At 36.3% G+C, this 14542-nt stretch overlaps 1 protein-coding gene across 1 annotated transcript; it reads right to left on the bottom strand.

Moving 5' to 3' along the window:
* Positions 1–9067: 9067 nt before the first annotated feature.
* LOC133869071 (berberine bridge enzyme-like 18) lies at positions 9068–11293 on the bottom strand. The gene is made up of 2 exons (XM_062306044.1): positions 10666–11293; positions 9068–9126 (listed from the first exon to the last, which is right to left on the bottom strand). Exons 1-2 carry the CDS (start codon positions 11291–11293, stop codon positions 9068–9070), a joined length of 687 nt encoding a protein of 228 aa, XP_062162028.1.
* Positions 11294–14542: the final 3249 nt, after the last annotated feature.

Raw genomic sequence — 14542 nt, 5'->3', positions numbered from 1 at the left:
TCATTTACAAACCACAGTAAACGACGTGATTTTTCCTTTTTATAAAAATGAAAAATAAAAAAATTGGGTATTATATTTCCTCCACTTTTTTAAAATTCAGTTTTCACTTTGAAAAATAAAATAATGACTTCTAACAACCAAGTGTGTGTTTGTGTGCAACAAAATATCTTAAATGAGGAATTTAAAGAAGACAAGACATTTGTTGACGAAGTGGAAACTCTAGGAAGAGAAAAACCACTCCGGAGCAGCCAAACCCAGGAAATCCACTATCCAAAAACAAAGTAAGTTACAAAGCACTCGTACTCACAAAACTCATTGCAGTAGTCATACCTTTAACAATAACATGAAGCCCATCGTGAAAGCTTCCCAACCAACTCTCCTACTTGAAAGGGTCTTTGATGGAATCATTTACCTTAGGGCCGACCCCTAAGCTACACTTCACACGAACAAGGAGCACACACCAGCAACAACTTGAGAGCTAACGGATCTTCAATTCTTCCTAAACACCCTCTCAAAGCTAAAAGAATTCAATACCGAATTCTGTACAATTTACAAGCTTAGGGCCCTCTATATATAGGCTTACAAAAACCTAAATCTGCTGAGATTCGGACTCTGGCTGTTAAGCGTCTGGATGGAAGTTAGCCACGTCCAGACGGTCTTCTGTGATTGCCTTTCAGAAATAGCACAATTCTATCCTTATCAAGTCCACGTCCGGACAGCTTGGCCGAGCGTTCGGACGGTCTTCACTATAACTCCTTTCTGCGTTCGAACAGAACACTAGAATATTCTGAAATGCTGGACAACGCCCGGACGTGTTGCCACGTCGTCTGGACGGCTTGCAGAGACTTCCCTAACAATGTCAACTTCTGAAATCCAACTTAGTGTAGAATAAAGATTGACCTAGCGTCCGGACGGTGTTGCTCTGTCGTCCGGACGTCTTCAACATAATCTGCTAGACACTGCGGGGCGTCCAGACGCCTTCAAAGGCTCGTCCGGACGGTTGCACAGGAACAGGTTGATTTGGCATGGAATATGCAAGGACTCTTCATAGACATCTTCTAGAAACTTGTGACCATACACATGGCATGAAATGAGACACTGTCCATATTACTTGAAGACTCTGAATAGAACCGATAATCCTGTTAAAACGCAACTATTACATAAAATGTTTTTGTCAACCAGAATGTTGTCAATATAAAATACTAACAAACTCCCCCTTTGGCCATTCATGGACAAAAAACACTTGACTGGTTTGGAAATACATTGCCGGTCCAAAACAAAAAATACTCCCCCTTTTTTGTCTCAAAAGAACAAAGGGTAAACAGAGTATAAGAGAAAACCACAATTACTAAAATTCAAAACAATAAGAATAGTAGTAAAGTGTCTCATCAAAAGCTTAAATCAACATAAGAGAAAACCAAAACCTCAAGATATCACATTTCCTGAATTTGAGCCACTTCGGCTTCTTGCTCCTGAAGCCGAGAAACCATAGACTGAAAATTTTCAGTCACTTGAGTCTTCTAGCCCGAAACTGATCATCCGCAGAAAGAAATCCTCTAGACAAGTGGTCTGCAAGATGATAAAGAAGATTCACCACTGAATCTCTAGCTGGGAGAAAAATGTTACAGAAGACTCTGTATGAGCAAGGGGAATGAGCTCATCTAAAATTTGAGATCTCTGGAACATATGATTTCAACACTGGTCTGTTTTCCAAAGAGCCCTTTGTCTGACACTATGTTGGCACTGGAAAACATAGTCCTGAAAATATTTAAACAGAAATCTATCCAAAAATAACACCACAATGAAACCAAATGAAAATAAATATTAGATCCTGTTAGTTTCAAATAGAATGTGGTATTATGATGGCTATCAATTGGATGCATAAAGAAATATAAAAGTAGATATAGCAATCCAAAAGGCACAGATTAGTAATATCCATCGAGCATAAAGACAGAAAAAGATATTCATGCACAATCTCTCAAATTATAATCAATTAAAGATTCTAATATTCTAAAAAGAACCAAAGCTTAAGAGAATAAGGAAAGTCAAAGGAAATACCTGGGAATGAGAAAAGATGTGCAAAGAATGCCAAAATCTCAGGATCAGTCCGAGAGAAAACACACACAACACAACATGATAGAACAGGCAAAAAGTAGTGTGTGTGTGTGTGTGTGTGTGTGTGTGTGTGTGTGTGTGTGTGTGTGTTTGCCAGAGAAAGCAAAAAACTCGCTTCAGGATGTGGTACATACTCGTCCGGACGGCATGCTGTCAGATAAGAGATCGACAGAGCCGAGCACGTCCGAACACAAGAATATGTCCGTCCGAACGCTTCACATAGAAGCTAAAAAACAGAGGGAAATATGCAAGAAAAAATTTTTCCTAACGTTAGCTTCAGAACACGCATGTATAAATAACTTATAAAATAGTCAAATAGCATTTCAAAAATATACCAAGTTATAATTGAGAGTTAAGAGTCAATAAGCACAAAAATTTCCCTACAGATAGAAATTTTTTAATCATAAACTTCACTCCTGCAATGTGTGTGTGTGTGTGTGTGTGTGTGTGAAAGCTTTCTCAATAAGGTATGAAGTTTACTGATATGACTTAAAGCAACCGGATTTTCTAAATAAGAGAGAAAATCAATGTAAGATCAGTCAAAAGTCAAATCTTATTTTACTAGGGCCTAGCCACCTTCATCTGATACACTCCCCCTAAGCTGTAGCACTTTTCTTTTACTTCGTCCTTTAGTGACCATCTATTTCCACAATGATTTGGTCACTGACTGTTTCTATAGGGACAAGTTCAAGAACAGATTTATAGCACAAAAGCAGTGGATCTTTTTATTCCTCCATATTTATTCAGTTTTGAATGCTTTTTATCACTTGGTGCTGCAACCAAAAAAGAATGCCACAATATATGGGTTCTAGGTTCAACTAGCGAGTTTGTCAATTTGACCATTTTAGCAAAAAAAAATCTCTCATTAGAATTTCCAGAAGCTAAAAGTCAGAGAGAAAAAAAAAAAATGTACCTTAGGGGAGCTTTGGATAGTGCACAATTATTCATTGCATGAGAAAAGCAACTATCTAGCATTAAGATGCACAGGAAAACTTAGCAGATATCAGACATAAACTCTCAATTAATGCACAATGAACTGAGATATCAGACAAAAACACATACAATCTCTGAAAAGCTATATGAAAAAAAAAAAAAAAAAATTCTGCATCTTCTACCCCAATTTTTTTTTTTTTTTTTTTAATAAAAGCGAAAAAACAACAAAGACATGCTTAAAAGGAAAAGAACATATGTCTAGACAAAGCATGTAGGTAAAAGCAAACATGTCCTTAGGGAGAGAGGTTTGACTATACCAAGACAGAAAAGCAGTGACATGCTTTCTCTATCATCCCTAAAATGTACTTGCAAAAAATTCTCAAAGCAACCAAGAGAAAATCTAGGGATAGAAAAGGTGATTCCTCAAACAAAATGCAAGGCAAAAGTAGGATATATAAGATATGACACTCAATGCAATGCAAACATACCTGGTATGCACTAGAATTTAGGAACCAAAATCTTAGGCATGGTGAGACTGCACCTATACTAGGTGAGTCCACTCCCCCTCAAGGGGTGAATGGTCTCATCCTTTCTGACCCAACCCTGGTGTACCCGTGGTAGATGTGATAGGGTATTGCTCATACTGTCCATTCTCATCGGCATCCCTTGTAACAAGCTCAACAACCCTTCATAGGCATGGTTGCTATAGGGCTTTTGCGACTTTTTCTTATAGAGCCTTGATGTGTTTTTCGGAACAGACCGATGTTGTCGCCGCTGATGCCGTGGAACCTGATGTCCCACCGAAGGTAGAGTACCAGATGTGGTGTTCCTAGGCAACTTCCTCTGAGCCTTCTTCTTCTGAGCTTGGAGCTGTGGACATTTGGGTCGGATGTGACCGATGATGCCGCAGTGATGACAGGTGGGCGCTTCTTTTGTTGGAATGCTGCTTGACTTTCTCTACAGAAATATGGTTAGCATTCTTACAAACAATATTGCCCTTACCTTTTATATGTCTCCTATGCGGAGGGACATATATTGATAAGAAAGAATCTTCAACTTCACTTTTCCTCAGAGCATCCTGCTTAATCCAAGGCCTGTGAAATTTCAACAAATAACAATTTGGCCTAATAGGACCAATCTTCCCACAATTATGACACTTAGGAATAAACTTACCTTGTATTCCTAATTCCTTGGAGTTAGGCATCACATGATTAGTTAAGCAAGAATTATCTAAACAAGCTGTATTTTCTATCACAGGCTTAATATCAATAAAATCTAATTCAGAATCAGAAGCATGTGAAGTAGAAGTACTTAAATCATTAACAATTAAATCAGGCTTGTTAGAAATATCTGTATAAATACAAAGCATGCTTTTCAAATTATTACTAGAGAATTTTTCCAAAAGATCCTATGACATCAACAGTATCAAAAAGCATGGTATTCTCAGATTTCAATGAGTCAATCAAAACATGTGATTCAAATAATTGTAAAATCAAATACTCTTTTTCTTGCTTAATCTTCTTGAGTTCTTTATTGGATTTCTTAAAGAGTTTACCTATCAAAAGGGTATCTTTAGAGAAATTATAAAAATCATCTTCAGAGAACTCAGAAAGATTTACGTTAGAAGAAGTCATGGATCACACTTAGGAAATAAATCCAAACACAAGTGTACCCGCTCTGATACCAATTGAAAAATAAAATAATGACTTCTAACAACCAAGTGTGTGTTTGTGTGCAACAAAATATCTTAAATGCGGAATTTAAATAAGACAAGATATTTGTTGACGAAATGGAAACTCAGTGAAGAGAAAAACTACTCCGGGGCAGCCAAACCCAGGAAATCCACTATCCAAAAACAAAGCAAGTTACAAAGCACTCGTACTCACAAAACTCATTGCAGTAGTCATACCTTTAACTATAACACAAAGCCCATCGTGAACGCTTCCCAACCAAGTCTCTTACTTGAAGAGGTCTTTGATGGAATCTTTTACCTTAGGGCCAACCCCTAAGATAGACTTCACACGAACAATGAGCACACACCGGCAACGGCTTGAGAGTTAGCGGATCTTCAATTCTCCCTAAACACCCTCTTAAAGCTAAGAGAATTCAATACTGAATTCTGTACAATTTACAAGCCTAGGGCCCTCTATTTATAGGCTTACAGAAAACCTAAATCTGCTAATATTCGGACTCTGGCTGTCGAGCGTCCAGACAGAAGTTAGCCACGTCTGGACGGTCTTCTGCCATTGCCTTTCAGAAACATTGCAATTCTATCCTTATCAGGTCCACATCCGGACAGCTTGGCCGAGCGTCCGGACGGTTTTCGCTATAAATCCTTTCTGTGTTCGAACGGAACACTGGAATATTCTGAAATGCTGGACAGTGTCCGGACTTGTTGCCACGTCGTCCGGACGGCTTGCAGAGACTTTCCTAACAGTGTCGACTTCTAAAATCCAACTCAGTGTAGAATAATGATTAACCTAGCGTCCGGACGGTGTTACTCTGTCGTCCAGACATCTTCAACGTAATCTGCTAGACACTGTAGGGCGTCCGGAAGCCTTCAAAGGCTCGTCAGGACGGTTGCACTGGAACCGGTTGATTTGGCTTGGAATATGCAAGGACTCTTCATGGACATCTTCTAGAAACTTGTGACCATACACATGGCATGAAATGAGACACTGTCCTTATTACTTGAAGACTCTGAATAGAACCGATAATCCTGTTAAAAAGCAACCGTTACATAAAGTGTTTTTGTCAACCAGAATGTTGCCAATATAAAATAATAACACACTTGATAAAACAATTACAGAATAACTTAATCCAAAACAAAATAATATTGCATTTCAGACAAAATAATATCATTAGATTGCCAACAAATATCCTCAAACAATGTTTTAACTCTATCCAAAACAAAATAATGCATAATGTTTTGTAAGCTTCTGAAATCACCATTGTTTCATAATACATAGTGTAACACCTAAGGATATTTTGGTATAAATGTAATGTCCAAGACATTATTTGAGTATTTAGAATGTAAATTCGATTAAGTACTAAATGATTAGAATTGGTAAAATGGCAAGAAAACACCTTGGAAACACTTAGAAAACACATAAAAGACAAGTTTTAGTAAGTCGTGTTTGGAGGGGCATAGGACGAAGTCAGGACGCAAGTTCCAGAGAGTGAAAATTCATTCCCTGGAAGTGATGTCCAGACAAGCATAAGACACGGACAGGACGCGTGTGTGCGGAGATGCATGGGACACGGACAGGATGCAAGTTACAGAATGCTAATTTTGCGACTCTTAAACCCACGTGTCCAGACATCCACTTACCGTGTTCGAACATCACACGATATAAAACCGAAAATTAGTCTTTTTAGCTCATTTTTCCGGATCTCTCTCACCCCCTCACGATTTCTCTTGGGTTTTTCACCCAAAACCCTAAATCTTTGAAGATCTAAGCCACCAAACTCAAATCTAACTTCATAAACGTAATCTACAAAGCCTGATCTACGTTTTGACTGATCGATTTGAGGTAATTTCGAAAACCCTTGTCTCTTGAAATTTTGGGTTTATTCTTGAAAGATTGAGTTTAATCTTTCATTATTCTTTAGGTTTTGTGTGTTTTTGAGCTTCCTAAATGATCCCCAACCTCTAAGTTGCGTTTGGGTGATTTTTGGTAAGTTTCCAAAACCCTAGCTTTTTGGGTTATCATTTTAATTGTGATTTTAAGTGCCTAACACTAAGATTATCTTATAATTTAGTAATATTTGTGTTTGGCTTGTTGAATGGAACCCTAAAAATTCTATGGGTTTTCCATGGGTTAAGCTCTTGAGTAATTCAAGAGTGATACATTGCAAGTTGTTGGCTAGGAAACCAAAGTTGAGCCCAGTATCCGCACAGCCAAAGGTGAGTATTCTACTCACTGAGAAAAATGATACTACGTTTTACGTATTTTATAGAAATGCTAATGATACGTTGTGTTTATATCGAGCCAACAATATGTTGATTATATGTGTTTGGATGATTTCAATTACTTTTAAGTATGTTGAGATATGATGATGATGATGTTTAAGTGATTTGAGATATGAACATGAAAGTATGCTTTGAAGTGTGTTTTGATGAAGCTTTATGTGTTTTAAATTACAAGTATGAAAGTATGAATTGAGCTATGTTTTGATTGAGTTTTAAAGTATGATGAGAATAAAATTGAATTATGTGACTTGTGTTTAGAAAATGACCCGATGAAATGTTTATGATTTATAAAAGAAGTACGTGTTGAAAGTATGAACATGAATGTAAATATAATATGATTTGAGCATGATAGCATGAGCATGTGAAAGACAACTGGGCCAACTTTCCCTTTGGCATTGTGTTGTGTTAGACCACTGGGCCAGTGTTCTCTATGGCACTGTGTTGGGTTAGACCACTAGGTCTGCGTTTCCTTTAGCATTGTGTTGTGTGAGACAACTAGGCCAGCGTTCCCTTTGGCACTGTGTTGGGTTAGAGCATTGGGCCTACGTTCCATTTGGCACTATGTTGTGAAAGATGTCTGGGCCTGCATTCCCTTTGGCACTGTGTTTTGTACATGAGCATGCATGATATTTTTATGTGATGTTTTAAGTTGTTTTCATGGCTAGACGTATCTATATGCCTATGAGGTTGAGTGGAACAACACATATGTATATGTTTACGGCTAGACTGTAAAAATGTATTAATGGCACTAAGCTTGATTTTGCTTAGATACTTGTGTTTCCCAAAATTTGGAAATGCCTGTATCTCTGTATACCTAAGTTTGATGCCATACATTTTTTACTTAGACGGACATGTATGTTAGTATTTCCCAATGGTTGGAAAGCTTGTATGCATATATAGCTAAGACACCTATTATGTATGTAAAAGATAATATGTGTAGATGAGCTCGTACATATGTACTTCCAAGTGGTTGATTGGAATGTGTATATACATTCACAGCTACGTAGTATGTTCACATGTTTCTAAAATATCAATGTTTACCTTAACAGCTACAATATGATTTCAAGGGACGGATTTTCATAAATATAAATGTTAGCGGTTATTGTAAACGAATGATAAAATGAAATATCGGTTCTATGCGAAAACTTAGTGAGTATTATTATACTGCTGAGGTGGTGAACTCATACCTTCACCTATACGGACATGGCTAGCTCTACGACCGTATAGATCTTGTTCCTTTGCCTACAGGCATTGCGGATGTAAAGGATGACCAAGTTGCCTTGTATTTGGGCTATTACGACTGAAGCATATCGCAATGCCTTATTTTGCCTTATTTTGTAGTTTTGTACATGGCTCACGTTGCTTGTGACACATACATTTGTTTAGCCATTCGTTCGAGTATGTAATTAATGTTTTGATATCGATTTAAGCCTTAAACAGATAGATGTTAAATGGCTCTTTTGTGTAATTAACAGTTGATTTTTTTATATGTAATATTTTCGCTATCCAGATTTATGTTTTCTGCTGCATAAATGTTGATTTTGAATATCAGGTACGTAGTATGGGATATGTACTATATGTTGACTTTGCAACAAATAATCGTGCCACTGTAATGATCCATTTATGTTTGTAAAAAAAAAAATTGGTCGTCACAATAAATATTGATATTAAATTAGACCAAATATATTTGGAAAATGTATTTTATGTCTAATTATTATGTTCTCGGTTTAGCATGAGAAGTTGATAGTTAGAACTAGGCTCAAAGAGAAAAGAAATTTTTGAAACTTTGGGAGTTTTTAAGAGTTGTAAAACTAAATAAATATATATATTATAAGAATTATCACTAGTAGTCATGTGAACATGCACTAAAGCATATAAGCATACTTGCTTTTATAGTTATTGACTATTGACCGGATTAGTATTTTGCTTTAAGAAAAAAAAAAAAAAAAAAAAAAAAAAAAAAAAAAAAAAAAAAAAAAAGAAGACAAAAGGACAAAGAAATAGAAGATATGGAAGGATCCAGATTAGTGTGTGAAATTTGTTCATCTACAGTGATGAACTAGTGGGTTTCCAAGAGTTTTCATTATAGAAAACTCCACCAAATTCTGTAGGGTAGTAGTAGCATGTTTTAAAAACAACAGCACTCACGTAAAATCTAGAGGAACTTCATGCTGGATGTGTAAGGTGCTTATATAGGAGTTATATGAAGTATGTCCACCATTTCATTTCTTTTGTAAAATTTCAGACTTGTCCCCAAAACTTTCCCTATAAATAGGCCGGATTAGAGGAGTTATTTTCATTCAAAAAAATTTGCTCTCTCTCTTTAATTGTCATATATATGTTAGTTATATATATATATAACTAACATGCATGAGTTATATATATATATATATATATATATATATATATATATATATATATATATATATATAGAATAGTAATTAGATTTGGAACTACTTAAAGTGGGAGTGCTAGGTATAATTCTTTTATCCCTATTTTATGTCAATTATAGGTATCACACAAAGATTCTTACTCATTTTGTATTAATGCTTTGATATTTAAATTAAACTATGTATTCTTCTTGATATTTTTTTTCTTTATACTTTTCATTTTAAGCTATGTATTCCTATGAGAACAAAGATTTAAAAATATTTTAATGTATATGGATTAAACTAAGATGAAGACTCTTTTGTTTTCCTGAATTCTTTTTCTTTTCTTTTTTTGCTTATGTGATTTACTCCATTTTTAGTCTTTTTTTTATTTTTTAAGTGTTTTTATGCTTGTGAATGCAAAACAAGGAAAAAAAAATTATTTGATTGTTGTGCATAAAATGAATTTAAATACTTTTGAAACATGACCAAAGAGATATTAAGCGTTGAACATGATGTGATGATTTATTTGATTGCGTTAAATGTTTAATGGAAGATTTTGTTTTATTTTGTATTTGTACAAAATTATTTTCCTTAGTTTGTTTAGTATTTTTTAAAATGTTTATAATTACTTGGGTTTTATTTATATTTAAATATAATAGATATCACACTAACAATATTATAGATTCTTGCTAATTTTTTATTAATGCTTTGATAATTAGATTAAACCATGTTTTCTTCTTGTTATTTTTTTTTCTTTATACTTCTTTTTCATTATAAACTATTCATATGAGCACAAAGATTTTAACATGTTTTAACTTATATGGATTAAACTAAAATCGTCTTATTTTTTAGTTCATTTGAATGTTTTATGGAATATTTTTGTTTTCGTTTGTATAATTTACTCGATTTTCAGCCATTTATTTAGGTTGCTATGTATTTTTGTTTAGAATGTTCGGAATTATATGGGTTTTATTTGTATCGAAATGTAATATGTATCACACCAATAATATTAGAGACTCCTGCTAATTTTTTTTTTTTTAATTGATGCTTTGATAATCATAATCTACAAGTTTTCTTTTTGCCTTTTATTTTTTTTTTCTATTTTTTTTTTCTTTATACTTCCTTTCATTTTAAACTACTCATATGTGAACAAATATTTTAACATGTTTTAAGTTATATTATATAACTTATATGGATTAAAAACAAAATTAAGGCTCTTATTTTTTAATATATTTGAATATTTTTTAATATATTGATGGATTCTACCATTACCATCAATCAATTGTGCGTCGATAATATTATCAGCAGCAAGGCCATATTTGCGCAACAATGTGCCGTACCCTCCCCCGCTGAAGTGTCCACCAACGCCCAGAGTCGTGTAAATTCCTGCCGGAAAGCCAAGAGTTCTACTTTTCTCGGCAATCCTATAATAGACTTCACCGATAGTAGCACCAGCTTGAACCCACGCCTTCCTATTCTCTGCATCAACACTGATTGATCGAAGATTAATTAGATCAACTATGACAAACGGCACATCTGAAACATAGGAAAGACCCTCATAATCGTGACCGCCGCTTCGAACTCTTATTTCCATGCCGTATTTCAGGGAACAATGAATGGCTGCTTGGATGTGGGAGACATGCAATGGTGTAAGAATGACTAGAGGTTTTGGGGTGGCAGGTGTTGAGAATCTGAGGTTTTGTATGGAGAATTGCAAGACAGAGGAATATGAGGAGTTGGCTGGGGTGTAAATGAGTTTAGAAATTGAGGTGGAGTTTTCAGAACAAAGGGTGATCAGGCACTGAACAAAGTTTTCCTGAGTGTGAGCCGAAGTTGCCCATAAAAATGAGAAAAGAAGAGCGAAGACAAATGGAAACACAGATGAGCCAACAGACTTCATTTTCGAAATGACGAACCTTCGGGGCGCTAAAAGCTACTATTTATATGCGCGAGGAGACTGTTCTAATATCAGTACCGAAGAGATTCCCACCATTAAAATTAGATAAGGAGAGAGAGAATTCGACACAGAAAATTTGACCGATCCGAAATTTTTAACATGCTCTAAAAAAATTAACAGTATTACCTGCTGTAAAAAATAAACGATTCAGAGTTAACATAATATTTTTTGGGTTAAATACATTTTAATCTCCTAAATTATTACCATTTCTCCGAATGGCTCTCCGAATTATCAATGCTTGGATTCTAGCCCCCCAAACTACCAATTTTTGATTTTTTGATCCTACCCGTCCATTTATGCCGTCAATGCCAACAGAAACTGGATCATGTGCACGACACGTGACCTTTTTAGCCCAAATACCCTAAAATACCCCTCCCTCTACACTCTGAAATTCCCACGGTACCCTTCGAAATAATGCAACAAATTATTGAAATAAATAGACAACTTAAAAATAGTTATTACAAGAATGCCATTCAGTAATAATCTATGCGATATGGTTTTTTACTTTGGGTAGATCATGGATTTTTACATTGGCTATTTTCTAGGGTTACCGAACAGACTGTGCCAATGAGGGGGTTGAAGATGGGATCGTGATTGTGCCGACCGATTGTGCCTAACTAACCGACTGTGCCGACTAATTTGTGGAGAATGAACTGACGCGAGGGTGCCGTTTTTTGGCCGGTTTCTGGGTGGCTTTCTTGCCAGTGTTTTGCTGATTGAAGATGAGAGGTTGCCTTGCTGGGTTTTTTTGCCGATTGAAGTCTGGGTGGGTGTCAAGTGTGTCGACTGTGCCGAAAGAGGGGTTGGGTGCCGAGTTATTTCCAAGCTGTTGCCGAGTGATTTCCAAGCTCCTCTTTCATCGGGTTCCTCTGCCTTACCAAACCCACGAGCATTGTGAGTTTTTTAGATTGCCCAAACCCACGACAGTATTTATAATGCCTTTTATTTTGCCATGTTGTTTGTTTATTGGGGGTATTTTCAATACCGACATGTTCATGTAGGTGGGGTTGTGTGAAGATAATGCCGACATGTTCATGTGGGTCGGGTTGTGTTGTCTGTTTGTTTGTTCAATTGGTTTAGTTGTAATAATGGTCCACTGATAATGCAGACATAGTTGACAATTGTTTTAGTGGATTGCGGACAGCTATGTTCATCGTGGGTCACAATGACCCCAATTGTTTAGTGGTCCCTTTCTGCAAATATTTAAATCACCTAGTTTTAGCTACATAATTTCATATCTATGGCTGTTTTAGGGTACCTCTTCCCCTCCATAATATTAATACTATTAATAAGGTATTTTAATAATATTGTCTCTGTTGAGATCTTTAACTTAATGAGACCACATTTCCTCCAACTTGTGTGTACTAACCAACGAAAGCATGCCAAGCGGGGAGCTTAGACCAAGAGAATTAGACTCAACTGCCTTGGAACAAAGAAACGTGTCAGATTCATATGGGAAATAGTATTTTCTAGTAGACGATAGATAGGCAAGCTATGATTTACTGTTTGGACATTTTGATTGTAGGATTTTTCCTTAGCTTTCCAACGACACCAATTTCGTCTCAATCCGATACTCGAGCAGAGAGTTATGATAAAAGCACTAAGACGTGTGCAGAATTCTTCCTGGAAACCTTAAAAGCGTTCTGACGGTGTTGTCCTTCCGTCCGGACGGTTGCGGTTTCCCGATCCGTGTCTGAACATGAAATCCATTTTCTACTTGAATTCTGAATAGCTTGACCTAGCATCTGGACAGTGTTGCCCAGACGTCCAGACGTTCTTCAACGCTGAAGCTTTTAGACACTACGGGGTATCTGGACGCCTTCAAAGGCCCGTCCGGACGGTTGCACAGGACCCGCCTATTCTGACTTGAAAATTGCATGGAATCTTTATGGTCATCTTCTAAGAAACTTGTGACCATACACATGGCATGAAATGAGACACTGTCCATATTACTTGAAGACTCCGAATAGAACCGATAATCCTGTTAAAAAGCAATTGTTACATAAAGTATTTTTGTCAACCAGAATGTTGCCAATATAAAATAATAACAAACTCCCCCTTTGTCCATTCTGGGACAAAAAACACTTGACTGGTTTGGAAATACATTCCCGGTCCAAAACAAAAAATGCTCCCCCTTTTTGTCTCAAAAGGACAAAGGGTAAGCAGAGTATAAGAGAAAACCACAATTACTAAAAATTAAAACAAAAAGAATAATAGTAAAGTGTCTCATCAAAAGCTCAAATCAACATAAGAGAAAACAAAAACCTCAAGATATCACATTTCCTGAATTTGAGCCACTTCGGATTCTTGCTTTTGAAGCCGGGAAACCATAGACTGAAAATTTTCGGTCACTTGAGTCCTCTAGCCCGAAACTGATCATCCGCAGAAAGAAATCCTCTAGACAAGTGGTCTGCAAGATGATAAAGAAGAGTCACCACTGAATCTCTAGCAGGTGCAGATCTAGAGGAAAAGGTTACGAAAGACTCTGTATGACCAGGGGGAATGAACTCATCTAAAATTTGAGATCTCTGGAACATATGATTTCAACACTGGTTTGTTTTCCAAAAAACCCTCTGTCTGACACTATGCTGGAAGCCGCTAGACAACATATTCCTGAAAAATATTTCAACAGAAATCTATCCAAAAATAACACCACACTGAAACCAAATGAAAATAAATAGTAGATCCTGTTAGTTTCAAACAGAATGTGGTATTATGATGGTTATCAATTGGATGCATAAAGAAATACAAAAGTAGATATAGCAAGCCAAAAGGCACAGATTAGTAATATCCATCCAGCATAAAGACAAAAAAAGATATTCATGCACAATCTCTCAAATCATAATCAATTAAAGATTCCAATATTCTAAAAAGAACCAAAGCTTAAGATAAGAAAAGTCAAAGGAAATACCAGGGAATGAGAAAAGATGTGTAGAGAATGCCAAAATCTTGGGATCAGTCCGAGAGAAAACACACACAACACAACATGATAGAATGGGCAAAAAGTAGTGTGTGTGTGTGTGTTTGGCAGAGAAAGCAAAAAGCTCGCGTCCGGATGTGGTACATACTCGTCCGGACGGAATGCTGTCAAATAAAAGAACGACAGAGCCGAGCACGTCCGGACGCAAGAACATGTCCGTCCGGACGCTTCACACTAGAAGCTGAAAAATAGAGGGAAATATGCAGAAAAAA

This window comes from Alnus glutinosa, chromosome 5, assembly GCF_958979055.1.
Source record: "Alnus glutinosa chromosome 5, dhAlnGlut1.1, whole genome shotgun sequence".
Lineage (NCBI taxonomy): Eukaryota > Viridiplantae > Streptophyta > Magnoliopsida > Fagales > Betulaceae > Alnus > Alnus glutinosa.
This window is presented reverse-complemented; position numbering and strand designations above follow the sequence as displayed.

Bases quoted from the DNA above. Each gene is read 5' to 3' on its own strand.
- LOC133869071 (XM_062306044.1), bottom strand. From the start codon at position 11,293: ATGAAGTCTGTTGGCTCATCTGTGTTTCCATTTGTCTTCGCTCTTCTT. The intron at 9,127-10,665 runs GTAATGGTAGAA...ACTACCCTACAG, and splicing joins CGACGCACAATTGATTGATG to AATTTGGTGGAGTTTTCTAT.